We start from the raw sequence: 20089 nt of genomic DNA, 5'->3' as shown, positions 1-20089 counted from the left end.
GATGCTGTAAAAATCGCACTTACCACCGGCGGTGACGTCATCTCGGCTGGAACAGTCGGCTCAAAGGAGTGAGCAACTGATCCAGCGGAAGCAGGCGCAGGCGCCTGGGTCGTCGCCTCAGGTAGGCTGACCGAGCCTACCGTCATCGGCGGAGAGGTACTCCTCTGCGCTCCACCCTGGAATGCGTCAACATCCACGCCTGCACAAGAAGATAAGTGTTTCAATAAAATTCTTAAGTGATAAATCTACAAAGATAAGGATGTTTATACTTACGGGTTTTCTTGAGCTTGAACGTACGGACGGGCGGGGACGAACCCGATGGAGCCGGTCTCTTGATGCCGGTCACCGTCGTCGTCATTGGTTCTCCGGAGGTAACAGTCGTAGCCTCCGGAGCAGTGGTCTTCTCACCACCGGGGTTCCCCGCCACCTCTTCACTATCTGACTCGGTGTCAGATAGAAGCACCGGATCAGCTGTGGAGGCCACCTTCTCCTTCCCTTTCCCGCCGGCAGCCCTCTTCTTCCGCACCAGCGGAGGACCATCTGCGGATTCCTCAGAAGAAGACAGGATGTCAGGAATTCCAGCAGCAGGTACAGCATTGAGGGGTGGAGGATAGAATAACGCCTTACCTGGCCGCCGGTGGCTCAGGATCTCGTGGCCCAGCGGATAGACCTCCACAAACCGATCCGCCGTTTGCTCCAGGATGGGCAACTCGTTCTCGTCTAGAGCACGAGTACCCACCCGCACGGGACCGTCAGCTTCCCGCGGGTACAGGAGCGACTCCAAATCGTTCCCCTCTGAAAGAAAAGAAACAGTTAGAAGACAAACTCATATCAGCAAGAAAGACAAGACATACCATAAGGAATAGAATTCAAACCATATTCGAGAAGGATGGGAAACCGAGACGCCTCCTTCCATACCCGGCTCATCCCCAGCATCACCATCCCGGACTCCGGAAACCGGTAAACCGGAGACTGGACCCGAGATATCTTCGCGAACCATTCCGCCTCCTGGTAGTTGGAAGCGTGAAGGCTCGGAAGCGCTTGCCCCTTCTTAAACTTCATGGCAATGGGGATGGCGCGGGCAGAAATGTAGAAGAACTCCCGCTTCCACGATCGGAGACTGCGCTCGGTCGCGCAAATCTTCAAACCCTTGATCCGGGTTGTCAGGGTGTACCACCCCTGGATGCACCTCCAAGTATAGAAGGTCATCAGGCGGTCCACATAGGGCTCGATGCCCAGAACTCGGCACACCCACTCGAAGTGCCGAATCTTGGCAATCGCCATCGGATGCACCTCGGTCAGGTGCACACCGTGCCTCTCCAGGACACGGTACACAAACTTTGTCAATGGGAACCTAAGGTTCCCATAAACAAAGAATGCAGCATATACCCCGATCTTGCCACTGGGGGCATCGTACTGCTGAGGTTCAGGAAACTCAGGCTCAAGAGACTCAAGCATGAATTTCCTGACGACATACTGGTACAGATCGATAGGTAGAGCACACTGGCACTCGCCAGCAGTACTCCTATCGTCGGCTACAGCTTCAGCATCATGGGAAGACATATTGCAGAGGAAGAAGAAACGATTTCGGAGGAATGCTCAACTAAATAAGAGAGTATTCACCAGAAATCGCCTTAGAGATGAAGAGAAGAAGTGAAGATGTGAATTACAAAGGACCCTCTTCCCCTTTATATAGGGATCGCAATTAATGCGATGAATTTAATGCGGAGGAGAGAGAAATTGAAGGTGCAATGAAACCGTGACATGTGGCACCAGGCAAGCTGGCAACAGCTGTTGAAAGGACGAGTGAATTTAATTTAGTGGCCACGCGCCCGAAAAATCGCACCCACGCGCCGTAAAAAGCGTCTGGAATGACCATATAATGTCACGTCGCCATAACTTCCAGCACGTCCTGACACAGTCAGAAGAAACCGTCGCACGACGACTGTTCTTATCCTTTCACCAACTTTTCAAATTTCAAAAATTCAAAAAGATTCGAAAAGTAAGCGGGAAAAACCCCTTACCCTGGCTATCCAGTTGACCGTAAGACGGCTGCGGGTACAGTGTTAAGGCAAAACCCTTCACATACCTAGCACCCACGGGGAACAGAGGCCAAGAATACCCAACTATGAAGTCGGGTGCGGGTACAGTGTAAAGGCAAAACCCTTCACATACCTAGCACCCGCAGGGAACGGAAACCGGAAAAACCCAACTGTAAAGCCGGGTGTGGGTACAGTGTTAAGGCAAAACCCTTCACATACCTAGCACCCGCAGGGCACGGAAACCGGAAAAACCCAATTATGAAGCCGGGTGCGGGTACAGTGTTAAGGCAAAACCCTTCACATACCTAGCACCAGCAGGGAACGGAAACCGGAAAAACCCAATTATGAAGCCGGGTGCGGGTACAGTGTTAAGGCAAAACCCTTCACATACCTAGCACCCGCAGGGAACGGAAACCGGAAAAACCCAATTATGAAGCCGGGTGCGGGCACAGTGTTAAGGCAAAACCCTTCACAAACCTAGCACCCACAAGGAACGGAAACCGGAAAAACCCAACTATGAAGTCGGGTGCGGGTACAGTGTTAAGGCAAAACCCTTCACATACCTAGCACCCGCAGGGAACGGAAACCGGAAAGACCCAATTATGAAGCCGGGTGCGGGTACAGTGTTAAGGCAAAACCCTTCACATACCTAGCACCCGCGGGGAAGTGAAGCCGAGAAAATCTTGGCATTCCACCCAACTACAAAACGGGCACAGGAACAGTGTTAAGGCAAAACCCTCCACATACCTAACACCCGTAAAAAGTCATACCTCGGCACCCAATTGTAAGTCGGGCGCGGGTACAGTGTTAAGGCAAAACCCTTCACATACCTAGCGCTCGCAGGGGATTAAACGCCAGGAACACCTCGGCAACCATAAGTCAGGTGCGGGTACAGTGTTAAGGCAAAACCCTTCACGCACCTAGCCCTGCAGGGATTTAACGCCAGGGATACCTTGGGAGTAAAGTAACTAATAAGACGAAGTGCGGGTACAGCGTCAAGGCAAAACCCTTCGCATACCGAGCACTCCATGGGAATTGAAACCAAGAAGGATCTTCTGGGCCATGCTTGCAGAAACGGGATTAACATCCCCGCATAGCGGGAACGTCAAGAACTAGATTGTTTGAAACTTCAGGATGGAATTGGTGGTTATAACATGATTGATCACTATGTTCAAAACCACCAAGACCTCATGGAGAATCTACACAAAAGGTTCTAAACGCTCCTGACTTGCGGGGAGGTTACAGACCTATCCGCATCATCCCAGAGATCAAGCAGAAAATTGGGAAATTCTGCGTGACATTGGGAAACCCGTGGGTAAGACTTCCCGCGGGAAAACCCATAAAACTAAACCCTTTTCAAAAACCCCTTGCTTAAGTCCAAAAGTTCACCTCACTTTATTAAACATTCATGAGAAGAACATTGGACTGGGGGGACTTGAAGAGGTAGGTCCCAGCAGAGGTGGTTAGGACCCGCAAGACTCCCTTAAAAGGAGACGTCTGCGCAGTTGAACACGCAAGACTCCTTAAACGGACGTCTGCGCAGTTGAACACGCAGACTTCACCATAGGGACGTCTGCGCCGCGACCTACCAAACCCGCAGGACCCACCACGCTCAGAGTTGTGACGACCTCACATGCGGTACGCAAGCTGGTCTCGCAGGAAATGCCTCCCTATGGTTTCCAAGTATCCGCCTGTTCCCGCAGGTGCGGATACCCGCCATTAGGGACTGGCCACCCGCGCAGCATGGCTACACGCATAAGGCTCAGACTCATAATAATTCAGTAGTCACCTGAAGAAGGAATGAGCAAAGCCGGGAACATTCCCGCATAAAGGCGGGAGGGGGAAAACTCCCGCCTAAATGAGCCAGTCCGTATAATAATGGAGGATCTTTTGTGTGATACCTGACGAGGTATGGACAAAAGATCTGACCAACGATACGACAGCTCACTGACAGCAGCATGGCAGACAACACGCCACAGCACTGTGACCAATAGCCGCCGCCTGCTCACCAACTCCTGCCATACCACGTGCCTAGCCTATAGTTGGTGGAAAAGGAAAAGTGAACAGCACGCCTGGTCACTGTCAGCCGCTACCTATCCACCAATTACCAGCAGAGCACGTGCGTAGGCCATAGTTGGTAGAGTAGTAGGCCGGCCAAACCTCCTTGGAAACTCACCTTCGGCTATAAAAGACATCAAATGGTAATATCATTTCATCATCTAATATCTTGTATAATTTACCTGATAACTGCTCTAGTATTAATAATATACTTTTATATTCAAAGAGTAATATAGACTGATTCTCACGCCGGAGGGTGGTCACAAGGAGGAACCCCCCCCCCCTTTCTTAGTGACGAGCTCACGGTGTCTGTTTTGCAGGTTATTGGAAGAACCATCTTGCCGGAATTAACCCCTCGTGGGAAACGTCTATCTGACCCTCTGGTTACTCGTAATCTGTCGTGGGTTCGACTGGTGTTTCTTCACAGACATAGTATATGTAATTATAAGATAACTGCTTGTAAAATAAATTAAAAATTAAATGAAATGAGAAATCTTGCAATATACAAATTACAAACACAAAAAACCAACTTATAATTATCCCGAAACCCGATCTGGTTGACCCTACGAACATCCCTCATGAAAACAACACGTTGAGTCTTACCACATATTTTCACCGTTTTGACTTTATGTCTACAAGCTATACATTTGGGCATAAAAGTAAACGTGAGTTCAAAAATCAAAACCCTAAGGTTAATCACCGTGTGCATGAGCAATCTCCGGCGATCGTGTTTTGGGTCGGATCCTATGGGCGTTGAGCTTGGCCGTGTAGGTGCAAGTGTGTTTCGATCATCTGCAAAACCCAGATCAATCAAGTCCCAAATTTCTGGTCTGTCCTTCGATTTACAGTTTCGGTTCAGTTTGATGTTGTTTCGTGATTTCGTTCGTGCTCGAATCTTAACAGTCCCAACTTTCAACCTATTCTTCCAACTTTAAAAATGTTGGGAAAAGCTCGTTGAATTTTCAAAGTTGTGCGCCAATGGGTCAAAGTTTGAATTAGGGTGGCAATCTTGACTCATAGGTTAAATTAGTTGTATCAAAATGTATAAGATGGGTTAGAACGAGTCAAACTAAAAAAAGAAAATGATTGAAACGGGTCAAAACGGGTTGACATTTCTCAGTTTTTTTTAATTTTTTTATTTATGGAATGAGAAAACCGGAAGAAACTTTTTGTTATTTTTAGTTTTTAAGTTTTTTATTTATATTTCGACTTATAATTTTTAATTATTTTTTTGAATTTTTTGGTGAGTGTTTCGAAATGGGTCAAAATGGGTTGAGATTTCAAAACCCATTTCAAAACCCTTCACCAAAAAATAAAAAAAAAATATTTAAAAAGTTATATCTCGAAATATAAATCAAAAACTTAAAAAGTAAAAATACCAAAAACTTTCCACTGTTTTTCTCGTTCCATAAAAAAAACCCGAGAAATGTCAACCCGTTTTGACCCGTTTCAATCATTTTCTTTTTTTAGTTTGACCCATTCTGATCCATCTTATACATTTTGATACAACCCATTCAACTCATGGGTCAAGATTGGCACCCCTAGTTTGAATTATTAAAATTCAATATTTCAGTACTAGATAAACAAACTTCCCACTGCAACGTTCAGTTCTAGGCCTAGAATTTACATCTATTATTATTATTATTATTATTATTTTTTGTAAGAGATTGATGTCATAAACCTAATTAGCACCAAATGTGATTGTGTAATTCTAGATGGAGATATTGAAGAAAGTTCTCTTCTCAAGAGCCAATTAAAGTCTTTTGGTTCAGTTTTGCCATATGTTGGTGTTGCTAGTCTTGGAGCCATATTGTTTGGATATCATTTAGGGTAGCTACATTAACAATCTATAAGATTGTTACATATATTATTAAAGTTGTTAGTTTATATCATTATTAAATTCTTTCAGTGTGGTTAATGGTGCACTGGAATACCTTGCAAAAGATCTTGGTATTGTGGAAAGCACTGTTCTACAAGGTAAGTTGTTTTGAATTAGTATGTTGGCACTTGTGTTGGGTTCGCGGGTTGTAACCTTTTGTCTAAACGAGTCCAAAACGTTGGCGGTTAAATTGGTTGTAAACGGGTTGTAAGCGAGCTGTAACATAAGGGTTAAACAGGTTGTGAATTGGTTGGCTGGATGACCCGTAAAACTTGATTTTTTTTACGGGTCATGTCTGGACTTGTCTTTTTCTGAACGAGCCAAACAGGTTGTCGGGTTGAGCGTTTAAAACCTTGTTGTTTTATACGGGTCATGTCCGGACTTGTCTTTATCAAAACAAGCCAAAACAAGTTGTCAGGTTATATATGTGATGTAATCAAGTTGTGAATGCGTTAATAAGTTGGTTTTAAACGAGCTGTAATAAATGAATTATACGGGTCATACACTGATTGGCGGGTTGACCCTATAAAACCTGATTTTACGGATCGTGTCAAGAGTTGGCATCAATCTAAATGAGTCAAACAGGCTGTCAGGTTACAAACGGGATGTAATCAAGTTATAAATGGGTTAAACTGGTTGTAAACGACTTGTAACAAATGGTTTTAAACGGTCGTAAGTTGGTTGGCCGATTGTCCGTTGACCCCCCGAACAGGACCAAATTATTATATGGGTTAGACATGACTATTGGAACGGAACCTATAGTTTTCTTCAATGGCGGTAAGAAAATTTTGGGGTCGGTTGACTACAATAATTTTCTTTGGCCCGGTTCTGGTCAGAAGTCGGATCATATTAAAAAAAAGATTAAACTAAATGTCATATGACCAAAATAAGTATTGTCATTACAAATGCAAAATGAAAGTACAATATATCTAAAGTTCTTCACAACTGCTTTTCATTTTTTTTTAAGTCTAACCATAACATCATTTATAGAGATATTCTTAGCAAGTCATTTTCAGGTATTACAAATACAACTATCTTTTGAACTCTCGTCACTAATCTGATTTTAGACTTCATGTACTTCATTGCCAAAAAAACATCTTTCAGTGGTTGTGGTTGCGATGGGTCATGGGTAATACGAGAGCTAGTCCGACTAAACTAAAACAAAGCTTATTGGCTAGTTTATATGCAAATTGTTTGTTTTATTTCATTATTATCATTGCAGGATGGGTTGTTAGCACGCTTCTCGCTGGTGCCACTGTTGGTTCATTTACAGGGGGATCACTTGCAGACCATTTTGGAAGAACAAAAACTTTCATATTGGATGCAGTCCCACTTACCATTGGAGCTATTCTTTGGTTAGATATGCTTTTAATTTGTTGTAAATTTTTTACGTTTAAAGCGATATAACATTATAAACTTTTCCAGCGCGACAGCAATGAACGCCGAAACTATGATAATAGGCCGTTTACTTTCCGGCATTGGAATCGGCATATCATCTGCTATTGTCCCTCTGTATATATCTGAGGTAACTGTATCATTAACATATTCTGACTTTCTGGTTAACATCCTTACACTTCTGACTTTTTGGTCACCCTGTCTTTTAGATCTCGCCAACTGAAATTCGAGGTACACTTGGATCCATCAATCAGTTATTCATTTGCATTGGGATTCTTGCGGCTTTGGTAGCTGGATTGCCCTTAGCTAGAAACCCTATATGGTAATGTCTTAATCCTATTTGCATTTTATATATTCAAACTACGAGTGTAAATAAGCCGAGTCGCTCATAAACTACTTGATACTGACTCGCTTAAAGCTCAAACCGAGCTTATGCAAAGCCTCAAGCCTCACATATCAAGTTTGACTAGGCTCGCAATTTTTTTCATATATTAACAATGTTTGAGATTAGTTTTACCGTATTTTATATATAAATTTTGTATTACATATATGAATCACAAGTTTACATATGTCTAAAATTTAGGTAATAAAAAATTTACATATATGCAAAAAGAAATTTAGATATGTTTAAAAACTAATTTTCATAATTGTAATCATAAATATAGATATAAAAAATGATAAAACTACACTCAAATAACATGAACATACAAAATGTTTTATAAAAAACGTTAGTTATTAAGAGTTCCTTCAAGTTCTTAAATAATTTAAGAGTTCTGTAATGATACTCATCACACACACACACACACACACACCAGCTTTTATCCCCCGTATTACGGGGTTGTTTTATGCTATTCGTTTATAATATTTATATATACTTTTTGGATTCTAATTTTATTTAATGTAAGGGAAGCTATATAGGTTTGGTGAGACCCATGACCCGCTTATGTTTTTACTATAAAATTGTTTCTTCATCACCATCATCATCGTACTTAGTATATCCCACCAATAGCAATGCTATGGTAGGGTCTGAGGAGGGTAAGATGTAGACAGCCTTACCTCTATCCCATAGGGATAGAGAGGCTGCTTCCGGTATAAAATTGTTTCTTAATTATAAATAATAACTTAAAAAAAAAATCAGATATTAATTTTTAGTATATACCTTTATAGGATTTTCATGTCAAATATTTGGTGAGATTAAGGTGAAACTCATACCCGTGAATTCGTGTCAAATGCATGAGAAGTCTCCATTTACAAATAATGCAATCTGGTGGCTTGAGAGAATGTAGGGAGTAACTAGAGAGCTTTTAAATGTTTCGTTTATATATATATATATATATATTCCCCTTTAAACTTGCAAGGTTACATATTTTTGTGAATCATGCTTGAAGAGCATTGAATATTATGCATTGTAAATCTGTGTTTTCAGGAATACATGAAGGTCACACTAAATATCTAATTACTTGTTAAATGTTATTATATATGATGTTATAACAAATGACAAAAATAAGTAATTAATATACATTATGTAAAATTTTTAGTTTCACATGAACATGGAAATATTATATATCTAAATAGATAAAATAGTTAAAATTAATATATTAGGTGGAGAACAATGTTTGGCATTGGTGTTATCCCCTCTGTTTTACTTGCACTGGGAATGATGTTTTCCCCCGAGAGTCCTCGTTGGCTCGTTCAGCAAAGAAAAATGTCACAAGCCGAGCAATCAATTAGAATATTATATGGAAAGAATAGGGTCTCCGAGCTTATGCAAGATTTAAATGCATCGGGTCAAGGTTCAGAAGAACAAGATGCCAGTTGGTTTGACCTTTTCAGTTCCCGGTATTTCAAAGGTATGAATTTATAATAACACCTAAATCGGAGTTTTTTGCATATATAGGATTAAGCTTTGATTAGTAACAACTAATGGTTAATCATTTAATGATAGTTGTCAGTGTTGGTGCCACCCTTTTCTTATTTCAGCAATTGGCTGGAATAAATGCTGTTGTATATTATTCTACTTCGGTTTTTCGTCATACTGGAGTTACATCTGACGTGGCGGCAAGTGCTTTAGTCGGGGTAGCCAATGTTTTTGGTAGAATAAGCTTCATCTTTACTATTCGCTGATAATAAACAGTTTTAGCATCATAGTTGACCTGTAGTTGACTTTTTTCAGGCACGATAATCGCGTCTTCTTTGATGGATAAAATAGGACGCAAAACACTTCTCTTCACAAGCTTTACGGGAATGGTATCATATGATTCATATCGACATAAAAATTGACTTATTTTATTTTCATTTTTTATTTAAACTTATTTGAATTTTATTTGGATCAAGGCTGCTTCAATGCTGCTGCTTTCTTCGTCATTCACTTGGGAGATTCTAACACCTTACTCTGCACCGCTTGCTGTCATTGGAACCGTCTTGTGAGTCAAATTCTTGACTTGATTTTTTCCTTAAACCATGTGTAGTGGATGGAGCCCCTATGGGGGCATTTTGCGCCACGTCACCATAGGGGCTTTTTGCAAAAAAAGGGTGTAGTGGATGGAGCCCCTCCCAGTCGTTACCTCACTATTATTAATTTTTCTTTTCCAGTTTTTTAATACGAATAAAACAAATAAAATTTCATTAAATAAAATAAATAAATAAATCACATTAAAGTTAAAACACTACGTTAAAATACAAAAATAATTACATAAATAGTACTTAAAAATATCAGTTATCATTTATTACATAATATTAGCTACTGAATTGAACACATCAATTTGAAGATTTGCAAGTCAAAGACACTTATTTTTTCAATTACATACTCAATAATGGTTCAAATTCAAATTCATGAACGTGTTCGTGTCGTGAACAAGACGTAGATCGATATCTAGAATCAACGTGAAGATGCGGAATCCCTAAACGTGATCGAAAACAACAAGATTACTCATTATATTCTTTCTCATATATCTCGATATTAATGAAATACAATACGATATGACAATTATAGAACAAGCACAAGTTGGACCAAAAAAGCTCTAAACTCAAATGCCAAAACAACCTCTATATATAGGTTAGTTTGGGACTTCTACGCCGTATAAGTGGGTTATACGGCGCATAACTTATGCGCCGTATAAGACATACGCCGTATAAGTACTCTCATGAGTTTACAACATTCCAATACTTATTCTAATACATGGCCTAAAAGACCAAAGCGATAGACATTTTATGTACTAACAGACTCCCTCTTGGATATTGTTTGGTCTTGGTGTCTAAGCAGTAGACGTTCATGCTTCAACAGACTCCCTCTCGGATATTGCTTAGACTAGGTTTTTTCAAAAAACTTCGATCATTAAGTTCTCTTCAATAATTCTCCCCCTCAAGTCAACAGTTTCAGAATCTTCAGGCATATTCATTAAATCATAACTCTTGTTATCTGAACTTTCAGAATTGACATGTAAAACCGTTGAATTTACTGAACTTTTTGGATTTGACTGATATGACATTGTTATTCGAATTTTCAGAACATGACTCTTTTCAACACAAACTTGATCAGATGAGTCCTTTTACGAAATTTTGGTTTTTCTGGTTTAAGAACATGTTGGTTGCCTTTAGATGTAACAACATCTGATTTTGGAATGTAAGCAAACTTAGGACTATTCTTAAAACAAGAAGGTTCCTTAGTTTGTTTACGTTTGTCTCTTTGAATAACGAAATCCTTATTGAATTGATTTCGATACTGGATTTCTTTCTCGCTCTCAGATGTCGTACAATGTGCAAATTCAACCTTATTAACATGCTTATGCTTATACCCCACACCATGATCATTAGATCCATAAACAACATTCCCAGTTACCTCATCAAAAGATGCTTCTTTGTAACTGTTAAGCTTTAAATCCACTTTTTCAGTATCAGTTTGTAGTTCTTGTTTAAGTGCAGAATTTTCATCAATGTTTCTGTTCATGGTTTTCTCATTTTAATTAATCTTTTCCCAAAGTGCCTTTTCGCATTTTTGAAGTTTATCATAAGCTTCCTTAACACGTTTAAGATCATTTAGTAAAGAGTCCATGTGAGTTTTTAACATTTTGTACTCCACATCTCTTTTTAAACATTCTTTATAAAGTAACTCACATTTTTCACATGATTTTTCATTAGCACACTTATTCGTACTTTCACAAACATTAACTTTACTATTATTTTGGAAAGACAATTCACGATCCTTTATCTTCTCTATGAATTGAGTGAGATTGTACGTGTTGGGGTCTGATTGTATTGACATAATGAATATACCCCAAACTTCAGGTGAAGTGTCAACGAGTGTAACCTATCAATGTATTCGAACTTACGTTTCTCAATTCCGATATGTTTCCTTTTGCTCACAAGCTTGCAATATCTTTTAATTAAGCGATCAAACGATTCTTCAGTCATCATCTCAAAATCATCAAATTATTTCTTCAAAACTTGCTTTATGTTTCTTCTCAATGCCTCTTCAATATTAAACAAATTCGAAAATTCCATTTTGAAAATTTTCAAAATTTTGTGTTTCCAGCGTGTAAGTTCTTAGGGCGTATAAGTTTTTAGCAACGTATAAGTCCTTAGGGTGTATAAGTCCTTAGCAACGTATAAGTCCTTAGGGCGTATAAGTCCTTAGCAACGTATAAGTCCTTACATGAAATTTTCCAGAAATGTTCCCAATATCGAAACGAACATTTTGGTGCAGTCAGATTTTGATTCTGAAACGGGCTAATTTTTCGCGTTTTTTAACGATCTTAGACATTTAAGCAAAGTAAACGAATTCGAAATCCAACGAAACTTTCCAGACTTGATGTATAAATAGAAACGAACAATCTCTGAGATTTTGGACATGATTTGACTTTAACGAATCCGGACGAACTTTTAACGAAATTAGAAATAGCTCGATTCTTGACGTGAAACGAGTCGTAGATCGATATCTAGAATAAACGTGAAGGTGCGGAATCCCTAAACGTGATCGAAAACAAGATTACTGATTATATTTATTCTATTTCTCATATATCTCAATATTTATGAATTACAATATGATATGACAATTATAGAACAAATACAAGTTGGATCAAAAGCTCGAAACTCAAATACCAAACAACGTATATATATAGGTGAGTTTGGGACTTATACGCCGTATAAGTACTCTCATAAGTTCACAACATTACAAAACATTCCAATACCATTACGGCGTATAAGTCTTATACGGCGTATAAGTTATGCGCCGTATAACCCACTTATACGACGTATAAGTCCCAAACTCTCCTATATATATAGGTTGTTTGGTATTTGAGTTTAGAGCTTTTGATCTAACTTTTACTTGTTCTATAATTGTCATATCATATTGTACTTCACTAATATTGAGATATATGAGAAATAGAGAGAATATAATGAGTAATCTTGTTATTTTCGATCACGTTTAGGGATTCCGCACCTTCACGTTTATTCTAGGTATCGATCTACGTCTTGTTCACGTCACGAACACGTTCCTACAGGTGAGGTGGTCGATCGGTTCCTTCTTAAAGGCCAGTTTTTTATTCATTTGCCTCTCTTTCAATATCTCGGTGAACTCTTTATTGGTTGAGAATTTTGTTGAATTAGTTGAAAACGTTGATTCCCAAGGTCGTGTATATCAGCGAGTTAACGGTTCATTTCATTGAATTCTCCTTTCATTTCGGCAATCGCACCCACCGCCGACGATCCCGCCCCTTTCCACGACTTCTTCTACCATTCGGTCGCACCACAAATTCGTAGGTAAACCCTTGGTTTAAAAAGGCGCGCCGCGACCGAGGCGTTTTTGAAAACTCCTTATTTTACGTAAGGCGAGAAAATACATGAGGCGCCCTGAGGCGGCGCATTAGCTGGTGAGGCGTTTGAGGCAACGCCTCATGTGATGCAGTCTAAATTAGATTGAAAATGTAACTGTTTGGGCCCATCTGCTTAAAATATTAACGTTGGGGCTAATCTATAAAACATTACCCATCCGTATTATATATATTTATCACTCTATCTTTAATTTTCATATTCAAAAGTTTGTCTTCTCCAAATATCAACCTTCTAGACGTTTCAAGTTTATCTTCTCCTCAGTCATTACTACCATCTTTTAAATCGGTTCAAACTCACCTAATTATTACACATGTGTTTATGACTCAATAGGTATTTTTCTTCATTATTACTTTTTACTATACCTTTTACTTTTTACTCTAAGAATTTATGTGTTTTGCAACTTCTAAGTATGCTTTTATAATGTTTAATCTACGTATTAAGTATTCATGTTTAGTTTTACAAATATGTTTTATCTTTATGATTGATTTTCAAGTAGAATATGTCATGTATAATTAATTTTTAGTAATTTTTAAATTGAGCGCCTCACATACGTGAAGCTCTCACTTCGCGCCTAGCGCTTCGGATTTTTGAACCAAAACGCCTCGCCTCGCCTAACGGTTTTTTAAACCAAGGGCAAACCCCTTAAAACAGTTGACATTTGGCGTTTATATCGGACCATTTTCCCGATATAGAATCGCTCTTTCTTAGTTGGAAAAAAATGTTCCCAATCTTTGTCCCAAAATATGCCTAATTCTTGAAAGTTGGCTATAGAGAAAAGCAGAAACATATTAGTAACCGTTAGTATTATTTTTAAAGGAGATAAAATAAAAAATAGTATTTAACACTTACGACATTCGGGTTTATATAGGGTATAGATTTTAATTAATAATTTGTTTCTTTGTTTTTTTTAAAGAAAAGAGGCGTTGACAACGGCTATTTTTTTGAAAATCATCACCCTCCCTTGCGCTTTACACAAAACGCCCAACCCCCATTTTTAACCAAAGCGCCCGGGGCGGTGGTGTACTTCGGCGCTTTGGGGGCGCCTTCATCACCCACTACCTTGGATATTAATTAGGCATGTAAAGAAACCGAATGAACACGAAAGAAGCATGCTCGTGTTTGTTTGTTTAACTTTAAACGAAGAAACGATCGAACAAAAGAAACTAAATGAGAGCGGTTTTTTTGTTCGTGAACAAACTGAACATATTTGTGTTCGTTTTTGTTTTTCGTTAACAATATAATTATTTATTTATTTATTTTTTAATACAACCCAAACAACTAAGTGAACATAAATGAACAGCTCACGAATGTAAACAAACGAAAACAACTAAGTGAATGAACATAACTAACTAAAACCAGCTAAAGTAAACATGAACAACAATAGAACAAATTGTAAAGAACTAAAAAGTTTGGAACTGGAATTTGCATATGATATGGAATTGGAAAGGATTAGCTTTGGAATCTGAACATTCCAATAGGAATAGGAATTGAAAGGAATTGAAATCCAATTCCATTCTTGATGTGTTCGTTTGACAAATGAATTGTAACTAAGTGAATGAACATAACTAGCTAAAACCAACTAAAGTAAACGTGAACAACAATAGAACAAATTGTAACGAGAGTAAAAAGTTTGAATGTATACATTAATGAACATAAACAAACGAACGTAAATGCACATAAACTAACAAACATAAACAATCGTAAACGAGCGTTCGCAAACATAAGTGAACAATGGGAAATGTGTTCATGTCCGTTTGTTTATTAAATAAACGAACATAAACAAACTTCCCGTCGAACGTTTCACTGTAGCTTGGCTTATTTGCAGGCCTAGGTTTAATACTTTTTAAAAAATCATAAAAGAATCATGCTTATGTTGGTTGATCTTGGTAAAATGGTAACTAATTAACAGGTACGTGCTGTCCTTTTCACTTGGTGCGGGTCCCGTACCGGCTCTGTTATTACCAGAGATCTTTGCCTCCAGAATACGAGCAAAAGCAGTTGCGTTGTCACTTTGTATGCATTGGGTAAGTCGTGAATCGAATAAACAATGTTTAAATTAGGGGTGAGCATGGTTCGGTTCGACTCGGTTATGGGGTTTTCATAACCGATCACATTTGGTTGTAAACGATGCGGTTAATTCGGTTATTGGAAATGATGATTTGGTTAACCACCTGCTTTGGTCGTGGGTAGGGGTTGTAAAATAACCGTACCGAACTATACCTTGTTCATGTTTGTTCGTTAAGCATTTACCTAACAAACGGACGGTTCACGAATCACGAACACATAACCGAACATGTGTTCTTGTTCGTGTTCGTTCGTTAAGGAAATGGTTTTGTTCATATTCATTTGTTTTTGCTCGTTAAGTTCGTAAACGAACACAAACGGTCACATACACAAACAAACAAACATTTGTTAATTTGAAAAATAAAAATCAACATTCTTAAGGTTATAAACTTTATACAAATTAAAAAATAATCAAAGGTTAAATATAAGTTTAATAAATTAGAAAATATAAAAAACCTTTAATGAACGAACGTAAACAAACGAACATTGAACGGACGCGGCCTCTTTTCAAATTTGTTCATATATAAAACGGTTCACGAATGGTTCGGTTAATTTACAGCTCTAATCGTGGTTGGATTCAAAATAATTTCAGTCAGTAAATCCACTTAATATGTTATATGCATTAATACATTATTTATAAAAGATGTATAACAAAACTTTCTTGACATACATCATATGATTCATAAAAAAATATAAAGGCTGGTTTATTTTCAGTTAGGTTTGGTTAATTCGGTTATTTACACAAATATAACAAATAACGAAGCATAAACACCGGTTCTAAGAAAATGTTAAGCGAATCATCGGTCTCCCAATTGGATGGGCTCGGTTTTTCTGCTCACTTGTAGTTCTAATATGGACTTACAACAAACTAACAAACGGTTACTTTACTGTTGATCAGATAACAAACTTCTTTATCGGGTTGTGTTTCTTGAGTTTGGTGACTGCATTTGGCATAAGCAAAGTGTACCTTGGATTCGGTTGCATTTGTCTTCTTGCTGTTATGTACATAGCTTCTAACGTTGTTGAAACCAAGGGGCGGTCATTGGAAGACATTGAACGTGAACTTAGCCCACCCATATGAAAGATTTCACAAATTTACATGATAATATTTTGATGGTAATGTAGCTTTTAGTTGTTTAGTATTCCGGTTAACAATTGGAGAATTGGGTTATTGGAGAAATAACAAAATTTGCTGTTTTTTTTTTTCTTACTAATGTACTAGGCCTTATTTAAAAAAGACAAAATAACAAAATTTGTCCTTTATGTTTACATGATTTTTCAGTAGATGTCTTTTAGCGGAAAAAATGATAGAAAGTATCCTTTATGACAAAACCTTATCACGTTTTGTCTTGACTATAACCCAGTTAAGTTTTCTCGTTAAAACCAGTCATGTTCAAAACATGAGGGTAAATTTGTCTTTTACTCCTTGAGGGATTAACTTAAACTTTGAGCCAAATGAAAATATTTAAGGATAACTTATCTCCATCTCTCTCCCACCACCACTACCATCTCCGGCTATCATATTTTCTGACCCTCTTGCTTCTTTACTCCGTTTATTAATGTGATTTTCGAGCTTCTCATGTTTCAAACTAATTCTTCATAAATAATGTGAACAACAAAATCCGTGTATTACAACTTAAATGTGCAAAAACAATCAACAAAAATTACCTAAAACAAATCTATCAAGCAACTATCTAACAACTGGGAAGAAACAGTAAACATAGGAAGAACAACAAAAATCTTGATAAGCTGGGTACGATTCATGTTCAAGATCCATGGATAATAAAACATCAACCAAACACATGTCGAAGAACATGCACATTTACTTGTTTTGCTGTTGAATTAATTATTATTAATTTATTGTATTAATAAACTGCTTTCAAAGAAAAATACTTTCCACAACAGTATTTGCCACTGGCCAAAGTGTGTGACTTGGTGGATCTCCCCGTTGCCATCCCTGTCGCCATTAACCCCGCTGCCGGCGCACATCACCACCCCCTCAACCTCTCTATCAACCACTGAAAACCATCCATAGCTTCCTCCGACTCACTCCAAAACACCACCATAACAGATGCAACCCCCCCACCCCCAATATTCCACAACCAATTTCCGAATTGGAGTTTTCAAACCCTAAAACGAGGTATCATAACAAGAACTTGTGGGATTCTTTTCTAAAAAGGTCGAAGATGTGATGCCTCTATCTTCAAGCTGAGTAAAGAAGCATGAGAAGCTCGAAAATCACATTAAGAAACAGAGTAAAAAAGAGAGTATCATATGGTGGTCGGAGAGGGGATGTGATAGTGGTGTAGTGAGAGAGGGAGAGGATGAAATTGCAGGTAGGTGTGTGTGTGTGAGAGAGAGAGAGAGAGAGAGAGAGAGAGAATTTATCATGAAATATTTTAATTTGGCTTAATGTTTAATTTATCTATACAAATAGTCATTCAAGGAGTAATGAGAAAATTCCAATTTGACTCCCTGAAATATATCGTCGGGAGATGGAATATCTTCTGAAAACGAAATTGCGTATTATGGACGGGCGGGGCAATTCGTGCCCTTCCGTCATGTTGACCGGCGTTGACTAACCAAAAAAGGTTGAAATAACCACTTTACCCCTAAGCCTATAATTAATTCTAAAACTTATCTTCGATATTGTGTAGATGGTGGGGTTCGAACCCCCGACCTTTGGTTTAACAACAAACAAAACCTACCATGTGAGCTAATATGATGTTTGGTATAATTGTATAATATGAAATATATATTACATCTCAATCTTCGTCACCCTCTCTATCAATCATTCCACCACCAGTGGCATCTTCTTCCCCACATCTTCTTCCCCCCTTCAAAAAAACCCTAAATCTCAAATACACATATCTTAAATACCAATTCATCTTCTTCCCCATTAGCAATCAATAACAACACGCGTATGTTAATTACAGTTACCTCATTTACTTCTCCTTTTCACCGTCTTCCTCTTCACCACCATCAACCCTCTGCCGCCGTCTTCCACCGTCTTCCTCCTTACAGACCAAAACCCCTTGCTGCCGCCTTCCTCTTCACCACCATCAACTCACCCTCTCAGCCACGATCCTAATTTCATCCGATGGGTTTCGGTTCGGGTACTAGTTCAAAGCCCTAACCCCCAATATTAATAAATTGATTAACAATGGAAATCTAGGGTTTGGTTTAACATGAAGAAGATGATGATGAAGATGATGAAATTCAGAAAAGAGCAACTGGATGGTGAATTGATGATGGGATGATGTTCTAGGTTTTGAGGTTGATGATGATGAAGATCATGAGATTATTATTATTGTTATTGTAATAATTGATTATGTTATTATTATTATTATTTATTAGAAGAATATTATTAAAATACCCTTAATATGTTGGTATTATTACTAAAATACCAACAGTCAACTGACGTCAACTAACGGTGGGAGTCAAAAAAACCCGCAGGAATATCACAGGTGCGCAACATGCGCAAATTAGTTTTCAGGGGCTAATCCATCTCCCGCCGATATATCACAGGGAGGCAAATTGGAAATTTTTTCAGGAGTAAAAGATAAATTTAACGAGAAAACTTAACTGGGTTAAGGTCAAAGGACAAAACGTGATAAGGTTTTTAATCATAAAAGATGTTTTCTGTTATTTTTTTCGTTAAAGGACATCTACTGAAAAATAATATGAACATAAAGGACGAAAATGAGAATGATGAGAAGGATTTGTAGCCACACAAAAAACCCCGTTAAAAAATAATAAAAAAAATCATAACTCAAAATTTAATAAAAAACGAAAATGGTAAAAACACAAAAAAGTTTTCACCGTTTTTCTCGTTAAAAAAAAAAGAAACAATGGTAAGTGAAAAAGATCATTGTGTCTTCCTGTTTATCATTGTGTTTATTTCATAATTGATTGTGCTTTTTTTCATTGACATTTTTGTTATGTTACTCAACATTGTGTTATATTTTATTCGGTATTGTGTTATATTTGCGATCTATTGTGTCTTTTTAGTTATAATTGTGTTTTTTGTTCATTTTCGACATCATGTCTTTGATCTCGGCATTGTGTCTTTTCGTCCATTTTTTTAACAGGAATGACGGGTGAATCATTTTAGTTTTTAAATTTTTTCGTTTTTTATTTGCATTTTAAGTTATGATGTTTTTATTATTTTTTTTAAATTTAAATTTATTTTTATGGTTTTTTATGTGGCCACAAATCCTTCTCACACTTCTTATTTTTGTCTCCCTTTATATTTTTACCCTCAAAATAAGACAAAATGGCAAAAGACGTCCTTTATGTTTTCATGCTTTTTCAAGGACGTCCTTTGGCAAACTTAATAACAGAAAACATCCTTTATGTTTAAAAGCTCTTTCAAGTTATGCCCTTTGACACTAACCCAATTAATTTTTCTCGTTAAATTTGGTCATGTGCAGTGCACATGAAGGTAGCTTTGTAATTTTATAGTTTATTTAATTGCTAATACTAAAAATATTTTCCTTACAAATATCTCTCCCTCACTCTAATTCTTTCTTTCTCTCTCTACTCTCCACCCACCACCCTCTACACCCACCTCCACCACCACACTAGACCAACCATGGCATCTCCACTACTACCAAACACCTAAAATCATTTGTACACTTTTGCCATTAATTAATGTATACACACACTTTACTAATCTTCTTGAATGACCCATCCACCATCGCCCTGTTCAAACAAACCTCAACCATCGCCACCATCCTTCACCTAATATCCGGCGACCCTTGTCTTTCCGGCACCACCACAAATCCCCCGCTCCTCTCTCTCTAAACTCGTAATCTTACCA

The 20089-nt window shown here is 38.1% G+C and overlaps 1 protein-coding gene across 1 annotated transcript; it reads left to right on the top strand.

Annotated features, from left to right (window-relative positions):
• The first annotated feature begins 4703 nt into the window (after positions 1-4703).
• Positions 4704-16564, top strand: LOC143580876 (plastidic glucose transporter 4-like). The gene is made up of 12 exons (XM_077063795.1): positions 4704-4928; positions 5816-5930; positions 6010-6077; positions 7202-7334; positions 7405-7504; positions 7584-7696; positions 8977-9224; positions 9320-9466; positions 9548-9621; positions 9709-9797; positions 15113-15227; positions 16166-16564. Exons 1-12 carry the CDS (start codon positions 4808-4810, stop codon positions 16346-16348), a joined length of 1506 nt encoding a protein of 501 aa, XP_076919910.1. The 5' UTR covers positions 4704-4807; the 3' UTR covers positions 16349-16564.
• Positions 16565-20089: the final 3525 nt, after the last annotated feature.

This window comes from Bidens hawaiensis, unplaced genomic scaffold, assembly GCF_021521415.1.
Source record: "Bidens hawaiensis isolate Kalapana, Puna unplaced genomic scaffold, B.hawaiensis_p1.1 tig00030755_1, whole genome shotgun sequence".
NCBI lineage: Eukaryota > Viridiplantae > Streptophyta > Magnoliopsida > Asterales > Asteraceae > Bidens > Bidens hawaiensis.
The sequence above is the reverse complement of the archived record's forward strand: the minus strand, read 5'-3'. Positions and strand labels throughout refer to the sequence as shown.

What these genes read in the sequence shown, in the direction of transcription:
- LOC143580876 (XM_077063795.1), top strand. Translation starts at nt 4,808, where the DNA reads ATGAGCAATCTCCGGCGATCGTGTTTTGGGTCGGATCCTATGGGCGTT. An exon ending in TCCCTCTGTATATATCTGAG is followed by an intron (nt 7,505 to 7,583) that starts GTAACTGTATCA and finishes CCTGTCTTTTAG; the next exon opens with ATCTCGCCAACTGAAATTCG. An exon ending in CGGGGTAGCCAATGTTTTTG is followed by an intron (nt 9,467 to 9,547) that starts GTAGAATAAGCT and finishes GACTTTTTTCAG; the next exon opens with GCACGATAATCGCGTCTTCT.